Raw genomic sequence first — 20,658 nt, 5'->3', positions numbered from 1 at the left:
CCTCTTTACTTCACCCTTCCAGAAGAGGGTGCATACTTGCAGTTATTTCTGTAGCCAGCTCTTTTCCTGGGGGCTTTAACATCAGTCTGTTTATGGACAGTCTGCTTTGTACAAGCTACCATACACAGACCGCTCACTTCCACTGCCCACTTTGGCTGCCATTTAGTGAGCCAGAAGCAGCCTTGGTTAGAGAGCAACCGTGACACAATTTTTTTTCCTAAGTATCTTTCAAGTGCAGTATCTTGGCTTTATTATTATTATTTATTTGAGAGGCAGGGAAAGAGAGAATATGAATATGGGCATGCCAGGGCCTACAGCCACTGCAAATGAACTCCAGACACATGTGCCACCTTGTACATCTGGCCTACATGGGCTCTAGGGAACCTCAGTCCTTTGGCTTTGCAGGCAAACGGCTTAACCACTGTGCTATCTCTCCAGCCCTTGGCTTTTTAAAAATAATTTTTTATTGATAACCTCCATAATTATAGACAATAAACCGTGGTAATTCCGACCCCCCCGCCACACACACACCCTTGGGTTTTTAAAACAAAGTTCCAGTCAATAGAAAGTAAGCTGTTGACGTGCTGGGCAGATGACTCAGTAGGTGCTTGCTTGCAAAGCCTGCCACTACACAGATGCACGAAGTGGCCCACGTCTTGAGTCTGCAGTGGAAAGGGCTACCTAATTCAAGAACCGCGAGGAAAACCCCACTCCACACAAGTGTATTGTAGTGTTGGCCTCTGACTTCCCCCGTTGCCTTTACTTACTAGGCTTTTTTATTTATTCATTCTCAAGGAGGAAGAGAAAGAGAGAGAAAATATGAGCTGCTGCAGACGAACTCCAGACGAAGCATTTGGGTTTTCTTTATTATTATTATTATTTTGCCGAGGTAGGGTCTCACTCTAGCCCAGGCTGGCCTGGAAGTCACTATGTAGTCTCAGGCTGGCCTTGAACTTATGGCGATACTCCTACCTCGGCCTCCCCAGTGCTGGGACTAAAGGCACGTGCCACCACACCCGGGTAAGGCTTTTTGAAACAGGGTCTCATTATCTCGGACTCACTAAATAGTCCAGAGTGGCCTCGAACTCGCGATCCCGCCCAGCCTCGGCCTCCCTTCCTGAGTGCTGGGATTATAGTAGGGAGCCACCACACAGTGGGCTCCCTCCTCTCCTCCCAACACCTGGGATGTGCCCATTGGTCTGCCAGGACTAAATAAATAAACGCTTTTTCAAGTCGGTCTCTGCCCTCAGCGTACGCTGACACCCGTGTTTGCCCGAAAGGTCGGCCTACTAGGGCACTGCGGCTTCCAGCACTGTGCCTGCGAGACTGCACGGAGACGTGACGCCCCTGACCCGCTCACTGAAAGGTGGGCGCGTGGAGTGGGCGGGGCCGGCCCGGCGCAGCGACGTAAGCTAAGACTCAAACCTGAGCGGCGCTGTGACGTAGGGGTAGGTAGGCTAGCGTGGGATCTGACGAAGGGACGGAGTGAGAGGACACTAACGGGTAGGGATGGCGGGGCCAGGGCGGCATGAATTTATGACGTAGCCGAGACTCGGTGGGCCGAGGCGGAGGTATGACGTAATCCGGAGGCGCGGGGCGGAACTCTGTTGAGTTTCGCTGCGAGTCGCGACAGGGACACCAGGGCCGCGGTGGCGCCTGCCGAGGCCGGGTGGCTGCGAGCGGCACGGCATGGCACACTTCCTCCCGGAGCGCGAGGCACGAGACCGGAGCGGGCGAGGCCGGCGCAGCGCTGACGTCATTCCGCGGGCGGAGGTGGGCCGGCCCCGGCGCGCGCCTGCGCAGCGTCACGCCCTACGCCCGAAGGCCTACGAGAGCCGGCGCGCCGCTGTGACGTAGTCCTGTGGGCGGGGCGGAGGCGGTGGCGCCCGATGCTGCGGCGCCCGCTGGTCGGGCTGGCTGTGGCCGCCCTTGGTCGCGCCCCTGCAGACGGTGAGTGCTGCGTCGGGTGTCGGCCGCGAGTTGTCCCCCCGACTTGGGCCAGGCGGCGGCGGCGTGGCGCTTGTACGTCCCCGCGCGCCGCCTGCAGCGGCGGCGCTCGCCCTGGTTGAGACGCCCGGCAAACGTGTTTCCCGCTCGCCCCGAACTAGAGGGGTGGTCACGTGGAGGTCCTGCCGGCCGTAGCCCCGCGCGACACGTGCGGGCGCATTTCCTCGGCGCTCTGCGTGGCTTGTTCTCCCGCATCCATCCTTAAGAACCTTGGGGAGGCTCAGCAGATCGCTCTGGGCCTCCTGCCTTTGTCCCGCCGTCATTGCAGGTCGCTGGACGTGGGGGTCGGCAGAGAGTGCAGGCTGTCTCAACTCAGGAGGGTTGAAGATTGGGAGTTCAGCCTTCTCTAGGTTGGGGTTCCTGAGGCCACCTTTGTGCTTACTGCCCCACCCCCCTGCATCGTTTTAGCAGACGTGGAAGCGGAAAGGGAAGCAGTGTGCAAATAAGCCGGGTCTTGCAGGAGAAGACGAGGCGTGAGGAGAAGCAGGTGAAATGAGACACACACAATCAGTCGTAGAGGGAGAATGTGGAAGCAAAGAAGGGGGTTGACAGTCTTTTTTAGGGTTCATGGGAAAAGAAACTGGTTTGCTTAGGCCGGGTTTGGTAGCACACCCTTTTAATCACAGCACTTGGGAGACAGAGGTGGGGACTACAGAGAGTTCTAGTTCAGCCTGGGCTAGAGTGAGCCCTACCTAAGGAAAAAAGGAAGAAGAAGAAAAAGGAAACGGCTTTGCTTATATAGATACTCTTCCAGTTTGTCCTTCATAGAGTAATCGTGGCTTACAATGGGCGCTGCCACTAAGGTGTTTTCCTTTCTGCCACCGACAAGCAGAAGTTCCTGCCATTCTAGCTCTAGTCTACACACCTTTAAAAAAAAATCAGAGAGAGAACTGCCAGGGCCTCCAGCCACTGCCATTGAATTTAAGACGCGTGTGTCATCTTGTGCACATGTGCAACCTTGTGCTTGTGTCACCTTGTGTGTTTGGCTTATGTGGGACTTAGACACTTGAACATGAGTCGTTAAGGCACAGGCAAGTGCCTTAACCACTAAGCCAGCTCTGCAGTCTCAGTCTACCCACTTTCACATGCCAGGCCTTTCACGTCCCAGTAGGTGCCACATCAGTCACTGGTTGGGTGTGCTTGACTTTTCTGAGGCTTTGTGAACACTGGGTGTTTGTCTGCAGTGGGGGGAGTGGCAGGGAAGACAGCAGCTTCCTGGAGTCATAAACTTGAAAGGAGTACATTTGAGCCACACTCAGACTTTCTCTTGTCTGATTTGGCACATGCAGACTACCCAGGAAACATGAGGGAGGAGAGGTGGACGGAGGGCTGAGATGACAGTGAACCCAGGCAACAAGGACAGACAGGCAGAAGGAGAATGAGCCCCAGGGAAGCAGCTGTAGGAGGAAGGTGCCTTGTCATCAACCCTGTCCATTCCTGACCTGGATTTCTAGGCCTCAGTCTTCCCTGCCTGCCCTGTTCCTTCATCCCTAACTTGCATGTGCTGTGCCCCAGTCTCCCCATGCCCTCTCCTGTTCCTCATCCTTGACCTGCACGTGCTGGGCCCAGTCTTCCCTTGCCCTACTCTGCCTCCCGCCCCATCCTGCCTGACTCTGTTTTTACTAGGCTTTGATTGTCTCTCTGTACAGGAGAGCGACTGGCCAACCTTGTGAGTGTTGGGTCCTTCTACTTCACTGTCTGTGGACTCTGGACCCTCCCCCACACACACACCTTTGTTTTGTATTTTTTTCAACATAGGGTCTTGCTCTAGCCCTGGTTGACCTGGAATTCACTATGTAGTCTCAGGGTGGCCTCAAACTCATGGCAGTCCTCTTACCTCTGCCTCCCAAGTCCTGGGGTCAAAGGTGCGTCACCATGCCCGGCCCTCTTTTCCTTTCTCATGTTCATTCTGTCCTTCATTGGGTTGTCATACAGGACCCTGTTCGAGACTCAACATGTGCTTTCCTCTCCTTTATGGAAAGAGACTTAAACTGAGCTGCATGGCATCTGCAAGCTGCAGCAGCCTGTTAATGGTTTGCTACTGTCCTGCTGCCCTCACTTCCTCAAGAGGTCATGGTATGTCCATCCGGCTTAGGTACAAGAGTAAAAATGAAAACACTCCGGCTGTTCCTGGTGCTGTCCTAGTTAGAAGAGGATCCTGAAGTCTAAGGCATCTCAGGGAGGGAATGAGTCATACTGTGTGCCCAGAGCTGTTTGTGTCTTAGCAGAGGCCTAGAAACCACAGACATCTCATTTCTTTCTTTCATTCTAGCTCATGTTGACCGGGAATTCACTATGTAGTCTCAGGGTGGCCTCAAACTCACGGCAATCTTCCTACCTCTGCCTCCCAAGTGCTGGGATTAAAGACATGAGCCACCACACCCGGCACATCTCATTTCTGTAAGTGTCTTGCCCTCTGTTGGTCCCCCAGAAGGCAGGAGGGAGGTGGTGGTGGTGACATTTTGCCAGGCCCTAAAGAGAAGAGGGGATGGAGCTATGTGGGAGAAGAGGTTTTAGCAGAACATGGTCCCTCTGACAGTCTCAGTGGAAATTGCTGGACTCTTTTTATAGTTGGGTAGTTTGGGACTCTTCTTCAGTGGTGTTTAGGACTGGAAGAGCCTGAGAGAAGAGGGTCCAAAGTTCCTTTAGTGGTCTCTCCAAAGTAAGGTATTTCTGGCCTTGCACACACTTCTATTGTGTGAGTCTGAGCTGTCTGGGTTGGGATTCTGATGCTGGCTGTAGCCTTGTGGAAATAACTACCTTGTCACCTGACCTCTTGACTGAAGTTCTTCCTTTGGTCACCTGTGGGGTCTTTTCAGGGCCTCATTGCCCTTGCAGGGTCCTCACTGGCTTAGTGTCTGCCCACTGCACCTCACAGCTGGCCACAGTCATATGGTGTGGTCTGTGTGGATCCAGGCAAGGGTCATGAAGGATTGAAGATGGCTGTCAGTGATCAGTTGGCTTACATGTATGAGTGACATGTAGAGGCACCCCTCAGGACTATGAGGCAGCAAGGCCAAGCTGGTGTCTTGTGGTTCTCTGCCTCTTTTATGCCTGAGAGCCAGTAAGCCTGGGTTTGATAGGTTGGGGTTATGCAGAGCTGACTGTAATTCAGAGCCTGGAGTGTGTCTGGAATTAGGATTGGGATTTTGTCACAGTTTCAATTCCAGAGGAATTGGCTGGAATCCAGGTGGCTGCTAGCTCATTACCTGGATTTGGAGTCAGGGCACAGGGTCAAGAGCAGGTGAGGCTGCCCTAATGCCTCTTTTCTAAGTGTCTGGGAGCAAGTCGTCAGTTCTGACCTTGTTCGTCCAGCATGGGTGTCCTCTTAGCAGCTCTCCTACCTCAGACCCTCTTCCCAGTAACTTTGTTCACTCAAGCACATCAGAGCCCTCTCTTAGCTCTGGTTGTTCCCTGTTGTTGTGGAACTCATGGTTCTTTGCCTCAGATGCTGTCTTCTCGGCTTGCTGCGACACTGTGTAGTGAGTCTGCAGAGCCCCCAGCGTGAGCACTACTGTGACCCCTTTTAAGTTTGAAGGAACCAGGACTCCAGCAGTGAGCCTGGGTCACAGAGCCATGAGCTGAAAAGAAGCTCAGGCATGTAGAGCATATGCTACCAGAAGCAGATCACCATAGCAAGAATTGTGGGACAACACAGCACTGTGGGCAGCCTTTGGCCTGAGTGTCCAGTGCAGCACTCAGAAGGGTGGACAGCCCGTAAGGTTCAGAAAGTATGATCTGCAGAGCGCAGCTTAGAGGTCAGGTCACGGTGGAGGCGGCAGGGCTCAGGCAGTGGGTAAGAATGCCTGTGGAAGGTGGTGGTGAGCTCTAGGCCTGCGGAAGCCCAGAGCCCAGCAAGGAGGAAACAGGTAGTGTGTCTCGGCGATGTGATTTGGGGAGAGGCAGAAGGAACAGTTTTAGTGACAGGCACCATTGGTGATGCTAGATTGGACTCCCTCTGTCTTTTTGATAGTTGGGCCTATGTGTTTTTGGTGTGCATGTGTGCACACACGTATGTCATACAGGCCTGTGTACAGTACATGTGCACCCCATGTTTGTGTGGGTGATGGGATACTAGCAATGCTGCTTCTGTGAGATTACCTCATGGCCTACATTGGGGATTAAGAAAACAAGGCCTCCCTCAGTGAATGCCCTTTGTGCAGCCTTTGTGCCCCCTTAACCAGTCACTGTCTTCGGCACCATCTCTGTGGTTCCAAGTTGATTGGGTTGGCAGACCATCCCTCTAGCTCCCAGAAATCCTCCTTGGTCCCTCTACCCGGGCCCCAGTACAGAGCAGCAGGTCAGGTCTCCCATTCCCTGCTGTGGCTCTTCCTCACTTCCCATCCCAACCAGATGCTGGCTCATGTGAGCTTGTTGGCGTCTCAAGGGCAGGACCAAGAACTGTTTTTTCTTTCCTACATAGTGGGTGGGGCTGTGACTTCCCTGCTGCCCCAAAGTTCATGGCTGGGTGCCCCAGGGATTTAGAGCTCAGAAGTGCGGGATGCAGGCTTGGCAGGGATTAGCACCCCACCCCCCCAACCAGCCTTAGCAGAGCAGCTGCTGATTCTTCTTAGGCTAACCACAGAGGCTGCACCCCACCAAGTAGGTGGGTGTCATCCTGGGAAAGCAGGTGGGTGTCATCCTGGCAAAGCAGGAGGTAATGCCTAGGCAGGGTCCTCATTGGGGAAATGTAGGCCCACTCAGGGGCCAAGAGAGAGGTAGGATATTGGGGTGGAGGGGCTGGGCTGAGAGCAGGTGAGCTCGCATGGTCCTAGGATGGTGCCAGTAGGAGCCCGGGGAAGGAGGCACGGGTCCGGGTTGGGCTGTTCTGGGTGGGCCCTGCTACTTCTCCATGCCTGCTGTAGCAACTGCTTCTCCTTGTCTGCTCGGAGCCCTGAGACATATTTATCTTCCCCTTGGGAGGCAAGGTGGGTTGCTTTGACCTCTGGAAGTAGCCTGTCCTTTCCAGACATGAGTCAGAGATAGGTGACCCACACCTAATGGATGTTCCTGCAACAAACCTTGTTCAGTCCTGGCTTGCAGGAACACAGACATTCCTTTCTCAGACCCCCTCCCCCAAAATGGGGGCAGTGGCACCTACTGGTGCCAAAGCCCAACCTCTGGTGCAGGGTGGGTCCTGGGTCACTTGGCCTGTGGACATTCCTGGTGGGTTCAGGGTGGGGCTCCCCTGTTGGAGCCCTGCCAGCCTTCCTGCCTTTGTTTGCTGTCTTGCCAAATTGCTCCTGTGTGGAGGGCCCACATTACATGCTGATGTCACCCCAGGGAGACCTTCACCCTTCTGCCTCCGGTGGGGTGGAGTGCTGCGGTACTGATGGGGCAGAGCCCCTCACGTCTGCGCTGCTCCTCATGCAGGCATGTCGGGACCAAGGCCAGTGGTGCTGAGTGGGCCGTCGGGGGCAGGGAAGAGCACCCTGCTCAGGAAGCTGTTCCAGGAGCACGGCAGCATCTTTGGCTTCAGTGTGTCCCGTGAGTGCCCAGGACCTGGAGGGAGTGGCGAGGAGCTCAGAGACTGGGATACCATCGCCAGCGAGGGACACCTCAGAGCCCCCAGATACAGCCGACCAGCCTGGGGGATGTTCTCTTCACCCTCCTTAGTCCCATGACTCTCTCCCTTCACAGGGCCTGAATCTAGACTAAGCATCCCAGGCCCCAGTGGCCCTCTGATGTTTGGCTGGGCTCACTGGCTCTGAGCCTCCTGCCTCAGTGGTGCCAATCCCTATGACCATCTTGCTGCTCTACTACCAAAGGGATGAATGGACTTAACAGGGAAGGCCCCAACTGGAGCTTGCAGGTTCATACATCTGCTCAGTGGGCAATGGGTCTTTTTCCTAGATACCACGAGGAACCCACGGCCAGGCGAGGAGAACGGTAAAGGTGAGCTGGCCTGGTAGGCGCCATGGGCCCCAGCACTGATAAGGGGAGATGGGGAGTCCCTAGCCCCGTGCCTCAGCTGTTATTTGTATTGAGGCTCCCCAGCTGAAGAGTATCTCTGCCTCCTAGTTAGGTGGGACTAATTAGAGCCTGTGCATGTGAGGGCTGGCATCCTCAGCCAACCTGTGTTGGGCTTGGCACCATTCTGCCTAGTGCATGACAAGGAAGTAAGTACCTTTCTTGTGGGACCTGTTCCCACCTGTGTCTTGCCATGGTGGTCCTAGGTATGGAGTGACCAGGGGCTGGGCCAGGCAGGGCTCGGCTGTGGGCACCCTCTGGACAGCCCTCCTCCTCTCTAGACTACTACTTTGTGACCAAGGAGGTGATGCAGCGTGACATTGCAGCAGGGGACTTCATCGAACATGCTGAGTTCTCGGGAAACCTGTATGGGACGAGGTGGGCAGTGCTCGGGGTGGGGAGGAGGGGACCTGAGATCTCTGGATCAGGGTCCCCCAGAATCATGATTAGAGGAGGCTCTTAACCCAGTCTTCTCCCCTCCAGGACTGAGCTATCTGGCTCTTCCCCCAGCCTCTCAGCTTATCTGGGAGGCTCCAGGGAGCAGGCAGGCCCTGTCATGCCTTAGGCTCAGCTGTCCCTAGCCATCCTTGTAGGGCAAGCGGCCACACACAGTACAGGAGGGGTGGACAGTGATTGGCAACTCAGGTCTTCCAGGACCCCCAGCAAAGTGACGGTAGGGCCAGGAACAGACTGAGCAGAGGCCTCCAACAGTGAGGATGTGCTTGAGTGTTCCAGGAAGCACAGTGGGTGCTAGGGCAGGTGAGCTCCTGGTGCTCTTGAAGGGCCATCAAGGCCTAGCAGCCCATCCAATTGCTTCTGCAGACTTCTAGAAGGCAGGAGCCCATGTGGGCTTAGGGGCCTGGTCTTTCTTGGAACCCTGCCGAACGTCTTCCACTGACTGCTGTTCCCCGCCTCCCCAGCAAGGCTGCTGTGCGGGCCGTGCAGGCCATGAACCGCATCTGTGTGCTGGATGTGGACCTGCAGGGTGTGCGTAACATCAAGAAGACTGACCTATACCCTATCTACATCTCTGTGCAGCCACCCTCACTGGACGTGCTGGTGGGTACCTGTGGCAGGGGTGGGCGGAGCAGGCTCAGGGACGGTTAACCCAGTGGGGGCCCGTCTTTCAGGAGCAGCGACTGCGGCAGCGCAACACCGAGACCGAGGAGAGTCTGGCAAAGCGGCTGGCAGCTGCACGGGCCGACCTGGAGAGCAGTGAGTATAGCCCGTCCATCTGTGCCCTCCCTTACGCATGGCCAGTCCATTCGCTAGGAGACTGGAAGGGCTGGGGCCAGAGATGGAGTCAGGGAGTCTTGTGGGTCCAAAAACCCCTCTTACTGACCTGAGGGTGTCATGGGCATCTTATTACACCTTTAACTTCTTTCTGGGTATGCACTGGGCCCACATTAGGACTCATATCATGGACACCTCTTGCTGTTTCCTCATAGGAGCCTACTGTAGGCAGTGCCAGTCTTAATGAGAGGCTTGTATTGTCCGTTTTCTGGTCTTGAGCTTAACAGGAGCAAGCCCCAGCTGAGGTAGTGTCCAAGCTGTAGACAGACAGGTACTATCCACCATTGCCCATCAGAGACAGCAAAGTCGGCCACAGCCAGGTGGTGGTTGGCACAATGGTGTAGGCGCAGACAGGGCCACATTCCCTGTGTCCCTGACCCCATCCCGCTTTGTCCAGGCAAGGAGCCCGGCCTCTTTGACCTGGTGATCATCAATGACAACCTGGAGGAGGCCTATGCAGAACTGAAGGAGGCACTCTCTGAGGTAGGCCCCTCCCCACCTGCCCAGGCCCCATCCTTGTGTGGACTATGGCAAAGCCCACTGGAAACTGCACTTCAGACAGCTGAGGCTCTGCCAGGTGTGAGCAAACCAAGCAAGTCCTTCCAGGGAGGGAGGCATGAAGCCTCTCTCCCCACCCCCAGTTCCCTGCCCCTGACTTACTGTTTTCCTTTCTCCTTGGCAGGAAATCAAGAAAGCTCAGGGGAATGGCCATGCCTGAGGACCTGCTTCACTCCACAGGGCACTTCTGTACCCCAATTCTGCCTGAGTCCTGAGGAAGTGGGACTTGGCCAGAGCACTGGGGACCTGAAATAGGCTCCCACTATGGAATAGGTGGAGCTGCCCCTTGCCTGGCCACATGGTGGCTCTGCACCCTCAGCTGGTGTGCGCTGAGCCAAGTTGAAGGTTGAAGGACTCCATGGTGCCTCCCTGTACTGTCCCCATGTGTCCCTATTCCTGTCTTTCCTGCTGGAGCAGGACTGATATCCTAATAAAGTAACTATTGGGTTAGAATGTCAGAGCCCTGAAGTCCAGGAAGTGGGCAGGGGTCTCATCTGAAGCAGGGCTGAGGATGCGGCCATCACACCGGACCCCTCGCCCCTGGCTCCTCCCCCTTCCCACCCCCCACCTGACCAGTCTAGAGGAAAGTGGCCATGGAGACCCTTTATAGGGATCTGGTGGTCCCTCATCCTGTCCATAAGTCATCAGAATGCTGGCTGGGGCTGCTCCTGACAGATCACATCCTCCCCTGGAACCAGTCAGCTGGTCCAGGCCTAGAGAACCCTCTGTTGCCACCTCTCTGCTCCTGAGCCAGCTGCAGTCTTAGAGACAAGTGCCACTGACCTGAAGGGAAGGTGCATAGCCACAGCAGAAGGCAGGGCGTGGAGGATGAGAGCTACAGAGCTAGCCTTGAGGCCTGTGGGTGCTCTGGTGTAGAGCCAACAAAGACTAGATGGGCAGTGAGCCCTGTCTGGGTTGGTAGAGGGGCAGACCCCCAGGGTCTGTGGTTCTAGCCTTCAGGTTCAGGAGGGTACTGTGGGGTGCAAGGGTTCCTGGGGGAAATGTCTCTAAATCAGGGCAGTTGCCCCTCCCCTTCTGGCCCAGATGAGACACCCTGAGTGTCTGGATCCTGCTGTCCTCCCCTCTTCCTCCCAGTGTTCCGCCCAGACTGCCTGGCTCCACCCAGGAGAGAGCCCCGGCAAGGGGGGTGGTGGTTGCTACCATCTACCCAACCCCGTGCGGGGCCAGCCACAGCTCTGCCTGGTGCGTGCCCAGGTGAGGCTTCTCCAGGGGCAGCACCCGGGCACATGGGTGGTTGTGGATATGGAGGGCACACAAAGGCAGAAGCTAATGGAGATGTAGCCAGGGAGACTAGCAAAGTCCTGGGCTGCTTCCAAAAGCACAGATGTGCATTGAGGAGGGGGTGGGCGGGCCAGAACCGTCCTGGACCTTGCATGGGGCCAGAGAGGTGAGAGCCAGGACCTGCCTGTGCCTCCAGCAAGACTGTCTAGCTCTCCACTGCTCCACCCCCAGGGACAATCAGGGATTCAGACCCTGGGGGGGAACAATGGAGCCCTTGAGGGCCCCTCCCCCACCCCTCATTGTGCTTGGTGGCGAGAGGTGGCTCTGGCCCTACAGTATGCCCTCGGAGAGGACCAGCGTCTGGCCGGCAGGTGGAGGGGCTCAGCCAGAGGCTTGCATTTCCAGCCTGGAGAAGGTAGGGTGATATGGGGGCCGCAGGTGTTCACGGTAAGGGCCAAGTTGGTCCATACTGAGGTTGGGCAGCTTCACAGTCCACAGGCCTCTCAGACCCTGTGGGCGGAGTGGAACGGGGTGGAACGGGGGCTGGTTACAGGAGGACCCACCCCAGGAAAGGGAAAGGGACAGGCTCCTGGCCAGGCCTGGTCTGGCTGAACCAAGGGGTCTTCTGGGGTCCATCAGTTTAGGCCCACCCAAAATCCTTCGTAAGTTTTCCAGGGTGACTAGACCTGAGGTGGAGGGAGATGGGGCCTGGCTGGAGTACGTCCAGTACTTCCCTCAGCAGCTGAGGCCCTTCAAGCTGGATAGGATGGGACAGGGGAGCAGTCCTGGGCGCCAGGCCCAGTCTCTGCTCAGCCCAACTCAGCAAACCTCCCTCACTACTTGTCTGCCTGCTGCCGCCAAGCAGACCCCCTCATGCTGCTGGTAGGGTGGCGCAGCTCTGGAGCTGGCCCAGGGGCCCTTGGAATGCCACAAGTACTTCTTTCTTGCCTGCCATATCCAGTGACTGCAGGAAGCAGAGTGGACCCAGGTGCAAGGATGAGTGGCCACAGGAGGGCCACTCACACCAGGGCCAGGGTGGGGAGTACCGATCCAGGAGGGCCTGCTAGGTGTACTGTCTGCTGGGCACATCTGGAGCTGCAGGGTTGCCAGGGGGAGCTTTCACTGGGCCCAGCTGAACACTGCTGTGGAAGTGGGTAGGGATCCTGGCTCAGCTGTGGGAGGGACAGTTGGATCTGACAGGAGAGCTGGGGAGCAGAGGTAAGTGTGGGCTCTGGGCTATTCCAGAGGAGGGAGTAGGAGGCTGGTAAGAGCCACTGTTCCCTCTTCCCCAGACCAGCAGCTCTGACTCGGCTCTGCTGGAGGCTGCTCTCTGCGGCCATGGCCTGCCTGTAGGAACCTTCCTGATTTCCAAGCCTAGGCTCAAGCTGGCCCCTTTGTCTTCCCCTCTGCCTCACTTCCTGGACTCGCACCCAGTCATCTATGTGCTTGCTTGAGACCCCAGGAAAGTGGCCCAGGAACGACCGAAGAGCAGCAGGTGGGGCCCACAGGTTCCCAGCCCATGGGCCACTGTCTTAGTGTGCTTTGTCACAGCACTCTAAGCAGCTCTAGAGAACACCCGGGGACCATCAGACCCATATCCCCCACCCTGCGTCCCCGAGCCACCCGACGAGTAGCTCAAGTGCTCGCTGACAGACACTGAGCACAAACTGCACCCACACCACCTGTGTCAGGGCTCTGGTAAGTCTGCCCAGGGCTTGGAGGCATCAAGAGGCAGCATGCCTCTTTCAGGGGAAGACCACCTTTCCTGGCCTATAGGCTGGGGCAGAACTAGCTGAGACCATGTTTGAGTATGAACCTGTCCCTGTCAGCACACCCACCTGGGTGACATGTGTCTATTGTGTGAGGCACCCTTGGCCAAGCTGAACTTCCCCGTACTCCCCCTCATCCTGGACTCAACTGTAGGGTCCTAGGAATCGAACCTGGGTCCTTAGGCTTCATAGGCAAGCACCTTAACCAGTAAGCCACCTCTCCAGTCCCTCCCCCCTTTTTTTTTTCCAAGGTAAGGTTTCACTGTATCCCAGGCTGACCTGGAATTCACTATGTAGTCTCAGGCTGGCCTCAAACTCACAGTGGTCCTCTGCCTCCTGAGCGTTGGGATTAAAGGCGTGCACCACCACACCCAGCTAGATTCTTTACTTTTAACGTAGATTTGCAGAAGAGCTGACAGCATAGTGCAGAAAGTTCCATAACCCCATCGCCCTCGTGGGCCCCGTAAGTGTGGAGTATTCGCCACCATAGTGAACTCACATCAGTGCAACATCTCTTAGCCGAAGGCCACTTTCCATGTATGTGTCTCCTCAGCACCTCTGTGCCCCTGTCTGGCTCTCAGGCACCTTTTAGCTGACAGTCACAGATCTCCTTGGCCTTGGCTACTTGGTTACGGTCGAGGCATTTTACAGGGCACTCCTCCTTGGGAGTCAGTTCCTGCTTTTTATGAGCCTTATGTGCTACATACTGTGCCAATGAGGCACTTAGCTGTTGCTTTGAAAAAGAACATTTGTGCGTATATGTGCGCTTCCCAGCACCAGGGTCTCTCGCTGCTGCAGTCGAATGCCTGTCCAGGTTTATGGGTGGCTGAGGAATTGAACCCAGGCGGGCAAGCACCTTTGACTTCTGAGCCATCTCCCCAGGCCCAGCGCCCGATTTTTGTGCTTTGTCAGGGATTATGGGTTTCAGAACATCCAGGGGATTGAAGAGCTCATAGGTGGCATTAACAGGACTTAGTGCCGTGATGCCCTGAGTCATCTGGCTGGGCAACACTGCTCAGGAGTGTTCTGCAAAGATGCTGTATGAGTCGGGGTTCTCTAGAGGAACAGAACCAATAGAATGAACTGTATTGAAAGGGAGTTTATTGGATTCGCTTACAATCATCCAACAATAGCAGGTTGCAGACCTGAGAGTCCAGGAACCCTGTAGCTGCTTAGTCCATGAGGCTGGATGTCTCAGCAGCCCCAATCTGGCTCTGGAGGTGTCCTGGAGAGATGCTGCTCTTCAGTCCACACTGGTCTCCAGTCCACACTGGGAAGCAGTGAGCAGCCAGGTGGGAGGAGGGGATACTTTCCTTTCCAGAGTGTTCTTAGATAAAGACCCCCCTCTCCCTGAGGGGCCACCCACTCTGGGGGAAGGGCTCACCCTGGAAGAAGGATTCCTCCTTTAGTTAATCCTCCCTGGAAGCAACCTCAGAGACCCACTTATGGGTAATGTCTGGATTCCTAAACAGATCAAGTTGACACAAAACTTAACCATCTGAGATGCTATTCCCCCCTTCATACTGTCCTCTGCTATGCAGTCATTACCCACATGGAGCCATGGGGGTGAGGGCAGCTGCCACCTATTTCAGCGCTTACAGCCTCCACAAGTCTGTTCCGTGGGCTTTCCCCTTTCCTTAGTTTGGTTATCACTAGTGCAGACACAAGTACCTGGGACTAGAATCTGTGACCCAGTTTTTAGAATCCTACCTTACTGAGCAATTTTAGCTCAAGTGACTGCAGCATTAGCTTGTCCCTTGGACACATCATTGATGTGTGTGCCTTATGGGTGTGTGCATATGTGCACACACGCACATTCATGCAGCAGCGTGTGCATATGTTTAAGCATGTCTTCCTCTGGGTTCACTCTGTCTTGAGTCGTCCTGCCCCAGCCATCTGATCGGCCGCTTCCCCAAAGACTTCCAGGTCCTCTTATTGGGAGTGAAGTTAGAAACCAGGATCTGGGACCCTGATACATTACTCTTGCTCCTCGTGTATTTTTACATTCAGGGTCTTTCAGTAGACAGAACAAGAACATGTGTATGTGTATACACCCATGGGTTTTCACACTGCCTGTAACTGTTCCCTGTGAATGTTCATCCCTGTAATGCTCAACTTGAGTTCATCCTGGTACCTGCATCTGTGGTCCATTATACTGTGGAATGTTCACTGGGCACACAGATGGGCCATTGGTGCCAGAACATTACCTTCCCCATGGTCAGGAAGTGTTTGATAGTCCAGGAAAGGGTTGATCATGTGCGTGTATGTGTGTGTGCACGTGTGCTCTCGTGTGTGTGCCCATGAGCACCAAGGAAAGGCAGCAAAGGTCCCAGCAGGTGGGAAGTTTGGTAAAAAACAGAGGGAGCCAGGCAAGGAATGGGCAGGCCATTCATCACCCTAGTCAGAAATCACTGGAAGCCAGGTGTGGTGGCACACACCTTTAATCCCAGCACTCTGGAGGCTGAGGAGGGGGAAAGGCCATGAATTCAAGGCCTCTGGGAGCTACAGAGTGAGTGCCAAGTCAGCCTGGGCTAGAGTGAAGAGCCTGCTTCAAAAAAGACAAAATCTAGAGCCAGGCATGGTGGCACACACCTTTAATCCTAGCACTTGGGAGGCAGAGGTAGGAGGATTGTCGTGAGTTCAAGGCCACCCTGAGACTACATAGTGAATTCCAGGTCAGCCTGGGCCAGAGTAAAACCCTACCTCAAAAAAACAAGAAAAGAAAAAAAAAAAAGACAAAACCCAGAAGTAGCGGTGGTATGTGTGTGTAATGCCAGGACTTAGAAGGTGGAGGCAGGAGGATCAGGAGTTCAAGGTCATCCTCAGTTACACCATGAATTTGAAGCTAGCCTAGGCTACATGAGACTGTCTCAAAAACAAGTCATTGGAGGGCAGTAGGGAAGGCCTCGTGGGTAGGCATTCTCAGGCACCCCAGTCAGTATGGAGTCATTCAAAGGGAAGGAGGCATGAAGCACGTGGGAGGAGCAGTGACTTCCTGGGACCATGTGGAACAGGGTGGCAAGGGTGGGTGGATTTAGGGTCTGTTGATGGGCATGAGGGTGTGCAGAAGAAAGCCACACGCATAGAGGGTCCAAGGTAAGGAGGTCACTGTGGAGGGAGAGTGGCATGTGAGTCTGAGTCTATGTAGCTTGAGGTGCTTGCTGGTTGCTGCAGTTACTAGTGCCTGGCATAAACGAGTCACAAGCCAGGAGTGTGAATTTGGGGGTCCCTGATGCGCTTCCTGAGAACTGCAGCACCCAGCACCAGGCTCAGGGACTGAGCGGCTATGTCTGTGTGCATGCATGTACCAAGCACAGAGGTCCCCCTAGGGCAAAGCACCACTGTCAGACTCAGGACAGTCACCACAGGGCTCAGCCACAGATGGTTTTGGTGGCTGCCTGCGCTCATCTAGCCCCATGTCCAGTGCTGGTCAGTCACGACAGGAATAACTATACCAAGTAACTGGCAAACCTCAGCTAAGGCTTCCCCAGAAAGCCAGTTATTGCACACAGCACCAGCTAGGTGATGCTCAGGGACTCCTAGCTCCTGCTGGGCCCGCACAGGTGGACCTCAGGCTCCTGTGACGGAGTAGCTCATGGGCAGGAGCTGCGCTGAAGCTGAGGTGGGGGAGGCAGAGCTCTTCCTGGGAGAGCCAGCAGCCTCCTTGTGCCCTTGCCTGCCAGAAGCCATGGAAGCGGTGCCCCTGAGGGTGTGCCAGGCTGTGAATTAGTATGTGCACTTGCATGTGAGTATGCATGTATTCCTGTGTGTGCATGTGGGAGTGAACACACACGTGCCTGAGTGCACATCTGTGTGGATGTGCAGTCAGTTGTGTACATTTGCACATATGTTTGCTTGTGTGGTTTGTACATACGGGGGTACAAATGTTAGTGTCTACATGTGTGTGTTTTGTGAGTCTGCATCTAGGAATGCACATGCCTCATGTGTACATATGTCTGAATGCATGTGCACCTTTGTGCATATGAGGGTGACTGTGTGTTTGCACCTGTGAATGCATGTATGTGTACATGTATGTGTGTTTTCACATGCATACACATGAGGGTGTGTCTATCACTGTATGCTTGTGTGTGTGTGGCCCTAAGAGGGGGCTGCACAGTTGTGAGGATGTAGAGCCACTTCCTCAGGAACCCCTGCTGCCCCTCTGGCTGCCCCCTCTTCCTGCTCTGAGGGGAGAGGCCTTAGCTACATAAAGAGGCTTGGAGCCCCAGCTTCTGAAGCTGGTCCACATCTGCTGCAGCTGTCTCCCAGGCCCATCCAGGGGAGGGGTCCACAAGTGTTAGTGTTGGTTGCTGGAGTATTCTGCCCCAAATCTTCCCAGGAGCAGGTATGATTCTGGGGTGTCTGTGAGCAGGGAGGGTGTGCATCAAGGGACGGAAGAGCTCCTTTTTGTGTCACATGCCTGGGCTGAGCTGGTGTGGGATGTGACCATCTCTGAGCACCAGGCATGGCCACATCGGTAGCCTCACCAGACATGGCCTTGCCTAGGCAGATGCTGGGCTGTGCAGGAATCTGGAGCTAGGGCTGAATAAGGAGGAACTCTGCGTGGTCTCTGCACTAGGGCCGGCAGCTGACAGGCAAGTTGCAGCAGGACCAACATTCAGGAAAAATCAGGGTCCTTCGGGGATGCAGAGGGGCCCCTACCGCTGCTGTGCGGGGTGTGGAGAAAAGAATGCTGCCAGAGGTCTGAAGGCAAATGAAACCTTGGGAACTTCAGATCACGAGGGCTGCAGAGGTGGTGAGGGCGCTGGGGCCTGGCAGACTTGGTAAGCTGAGGGTAAGCCCTGGGAGAGTGGCATACGCTTGAGGCTAAGCTGGGCTGGTGTCCATAGTGGAGCCCCACAGCCTCAGAGGAGACTAGCCTGGGTTTCTTTTGCCCACGAAGACATCACACAGAGCAGACTCCCAGGTTCTGTGGCCCTAGGGACTTGGGACAGAGATGCAGTTTTCAGAGGTTGGAGAATTTTGGCCGAGGGAATGCAGGAGGGATAGGGGCAAGCACTCAGTGGGAGATGAGGTTTTGCCCTAGGAAGATTGTCCTTGGGGGTGATCTCACAGTCACCCGTGGTAAATAGAGAGAAGCCAGCTCCTGCGGCCACCTTAACTCGGCACCGCAGTTCTCAGCGCTAACCGCTGCCCACACTCTCAGGTCCCGCCTGCCCGCGCCCATGACCAACATGAGCTGGAGCTTCCTGACGCGGCTGCTGGAGGAGATCCACAATCACTCCACCTTCGTGGGTAAGGTGTGGCTCACCGTGCTCGTGGTCTTCCGCATCGTGCTGACAGCCGTGGGCGGGGAATCCATCTACTCGGATGAGCAGTCCAAGTTCACGTGCAACACGAGGCAGCCCGGCTGTGACAACGTCTGCTACGATGCCTTCGCGCCCTTGTCGCACGTGCGCTTCTGGGTCTTCCAGATCGTGGTCATCTCCACACCGTCCGTCATGTACCTGGGCTACGCGGTCCACCGCCTGGCGCGCGCCTCGGAACAGGAGCGCAGACGCGCCCTCCGCCGGCGCCCGGGTCCCCGCCGCGTGCCCCGGCCCCTGCCGCCACCGCCTCCCGGCTGGCCTGACACCGCAGACCTGGGCGAGGCGGAGCCCATGCTGGCGCTAGAGGAGGAGGAAGAGGAGGAGCCGGGGGCGCCCGACGGTCCCGGCGAGGACATGGAAGAGGAGCGAAACGAAGAGGTGGCTACCAAAGGGACCGGAGGTGACAGCAAGGTGGTTGGCACCCCGGGCCCGGCCGGGCAGCACGACGGCCGGCGGCGCATCCAGAGAGAGGGGCTGATGCGCGTGTATGTGGCCCAGCTGGTGGTCAGGGCGGCCTTCGAGGTGGCCTTCCTGGTGGGCCAGTACCTATTGTACGGCTTCGAGGTGCGGCCTTTCTTCGCCTGCAGCCGCCAGCCCTGCCCGCACGTGGTGGACTGCTTCGTGTCCCGGCCCACCGAGAAGACCGTCTTCCTGCTGGTCATGTACGTGGTCAGCTGCCTGTGCCTGCTGCTCAACCTCTGCGAGATGGCGCACCTGGGTCTGGGCAGCGCGCAGGACGCCGTGCGCGGCCGTCGGGGGACCTCGTCGCCCGCCCCCGGCCCCGCGCCGCGCCCGCCGCCCTGCGCCTTCCCCGCCGCCGCGGGCATGGCCTGCCCGCCCGACTACAGCCTGGTGGTGCGCGCGGCCGAGCGTGCGCGAGCGCACGACCAGAACTTGGCCAACTTGGCCCTGCAGGCGCTGCGCAACGGGGCGGCTGCGGCCGTGGTCGGGGACCGGGACAGCCCGCCCTGCCACGGACTGTCCGCAGGCTCCCAGGGGCCACCCAGGGCGGGCGCCCCGGCTTCAGGAACCGGCAGCGCCACGTCGGGGGGCACAGTCGGGGAGCAGGGCCGGCAGGGGGTTCAGGATCGGCCGGCTGCCAAGCCCAGGGCTGGCTCGGAGAAGGGCAGTACGGGCAGCAGGGACGGCAAGGCCACTGTGTGGATCTGAGGGCACGCAGGGAGGGGCGGGGATGGGGGCCCCCGGTGGAAATCTTTCTGTCCTTCTCAACCGGTGGCCTCAGGCAGACACCGGTGGCACCGAGATTCCCACTGGGGAGGAGCCTCTTGGAAGAGGGGAAGGGCTGAAGGTCGTTGGGAGGCACTGGCCCAGGCACCTCTCTGAAAGGTGGGAAGGAGGGCTCCTGGGAGCTGCCGGGTGTCTGTAAGCCCTGAGGGCTGGGCAGCGCTGAGGCCCAGGCACGGACTGCTCCCTCTGGCCATGCTGAGCAAGGATGGCCTCTCGGAGGTGCTTTTGGCTGCCAACCCTTGGCTCCAAGCTCTTGTGCGGCCTCCTGGGATGGGTGAAATCTAGTATGCACGTGCTTGTTCCACTCCCGGCAGCACTGGATGGGTTCCTGGGCAGCCTCCTCATCCTCTGGCCAGTGCCCCTTCTGCTTCCTACAGAGCTGAGGCCAATGCCAGATCTTTGCACCACAGTCAAGGCAGGTCAGGAACAGGCAGAGGGCCCTGTGTCCAGCCCTAATCTGAACCCAGTTCCCAGTTTCCTGCTCAAGACAGACTGGCTGACTCTGGAGGGAGCCTTGGCTGGGCAGGAGTGCCTCTCGCTGAGTCGTGATGGATTGGCACAGCCCTTCTTCAGGGACTCCGGAAGTTCCAACGTGCCTTGTTGCTTGGACAGACATGGCTGTGGTCCAGGTGGCCATGCTGGAGGAAAGGGGTTCTGGGGAGTCTGTCCCCAACTTCTCTGCTCCGTTCCCTAATTCAGAGCCAACCTCCAAAACAAAGGAAGTAAAAATAAAACTAACATTTTTTTTAACAATCCAGTGCATACGTGTGCATATGTGTCTGAGCCAACATTACACAGAAGTCAGCATAAACCAGTGTGTGTATGTGACTGTTGACTGTATGCACGTGTGGTTGTGGGCCCACGTATGACCATGCATACGTGTGGATATGCGTCCCTTGCTGTTCTCTGGGGGAGAGACAGCTCAGCTCCAGGGGCCTGGGAGAGGAGACCCCTCCCAGCCAGAGGCCAGGAAACAAGACTGGAGATCAAACCCTGGAGGTCAGCAGACCCATGATGGTGTCACTCCGTGCTAGGCAGCATGCCACAGTCGGGTGGTGAGAGCTCGGTGGAATGCAGATGTCAGAAACAAAGAACAGTTGGGCACAAGGTTAGCTTGCAGCTCAGGGGACAGAGAGAAGTCCATCCAGAGACCAGGAGGTGTGAGAACCCTGGCCAGAACTGCAGCAGTGGCTTGGGTGAGATGGGGGAGGGGACAGTGAGGGGAGACAAGATACTCCCAG

At 56.5% G+C, this 20,658-nt stretch overlaps 2 protein-coding genes across 3 annotated transcripts; both read left to right on the top strand.

Moving 5' to 3' along the window:
- Positions 1–1,870: 1,870 nt before the first annotated feature.
- Positions 1,871–10,281, top strand: Guk1 (guanylate kinase 1). Its single transcript, XM_004657441.2, has 8 exons — positions 1,871–1,950; positions 7,381–7,494; positions 7,861–7,902; positions 8,259–8,355; positions 8,898–9,036; positions 9,108–9,192; positions 9,668–9,753; positions 9,953–10,281. Exons 1-8 carry the CDS (start codon positions 1,890–1,892, stop codon positions 9,986–9,988), a joined length of 660 nt encoding a protein of 219 aa, XP_004657498.1. The 5' UTR covers positions 1,871–1,889; the 3' UTR covers positions 9,989–10,281.
- A 721-nt stretch (positions 10,282–11,002) lies between these two features.
- On the top strand, positions 11,003–20,130 carry Gjc2 (gap junction protein gamma 2). Of its 2 annotated transcripts, none has more exons than XM_045152959.1 (2): positions 11,003–11,043; positions 18,007–20,130. In XM_045152959.1, the coding sequence occupies exon 2, from the start codon at positions 18,026–18,028 to the stop codon at positions 19,337–19,339; it is 1,314 nt and encodes a 437-aa protein (XP_045008894.1). In that variant the 5' UTR covers positions 11,003–11,043; positions 18,007–18,025; the 3' UTR covers positions 19,340–20,130. The 2 variants fall into 2 exon arrangements, with proteins under 2 accessions (XP_045008894.1, XP_045008896.1); XM_045152961.1 differs by lacking the exon at positions 11,003–11,043 and adding an exon at positions 11,417–11,485.
- The last annotated feature ends 528 nt before the right edge of the window (positions 20,131–20,658 follow it).

This window comes from Jaculus jaculus, chromosome 6 (assembly GCF_020740685.1).
Source record: "Jaculus jaculus isolate mJacJac1 chromosome 6, mJacJac1.mat.Y.cur, whole genome shotgun sequence".
NCBI lineage: Eukaryota > Metazoa > Chordata > Mammalia > Rodentia > Dipodidae > Jaculus > Jaculus jaculus.
Note: the sequence above shows the minus strand (reverse complement) of the source record. Positions and strands in the feature narration are given on the sequence as shown.

Coding starts and splice junctions, on each gene's coding strand:
- Guk1 (XM_004657441.2), top strand. CDS start 1,890: ATGCTGCGGCGCCCGCTGGTCGGGCTGGCTGTGGCCGCCCTTGGTCGC. Junction 7,495..7,860: donor CTTTGGCTTCAGTGTGTCCC/GTGAGTGCCCAG, acceptor TCTTTTTCCTAG/ATACCACGAGGAACCCACGG. Junction 9,037..9,107: donor CACCCTCACTGGACGTGCTG/GTGGGTACCTGT, acceptor CCCGTCTTTCAG/GAGCAGCGACTGCGGCAGCG.
- Gjc2 (XM_045152959.1), top strand. CDS start 18,026: ATGACCAACATGAGCTGGAGCTTCCTGACGCGGCTGCTGGAGGAGATC.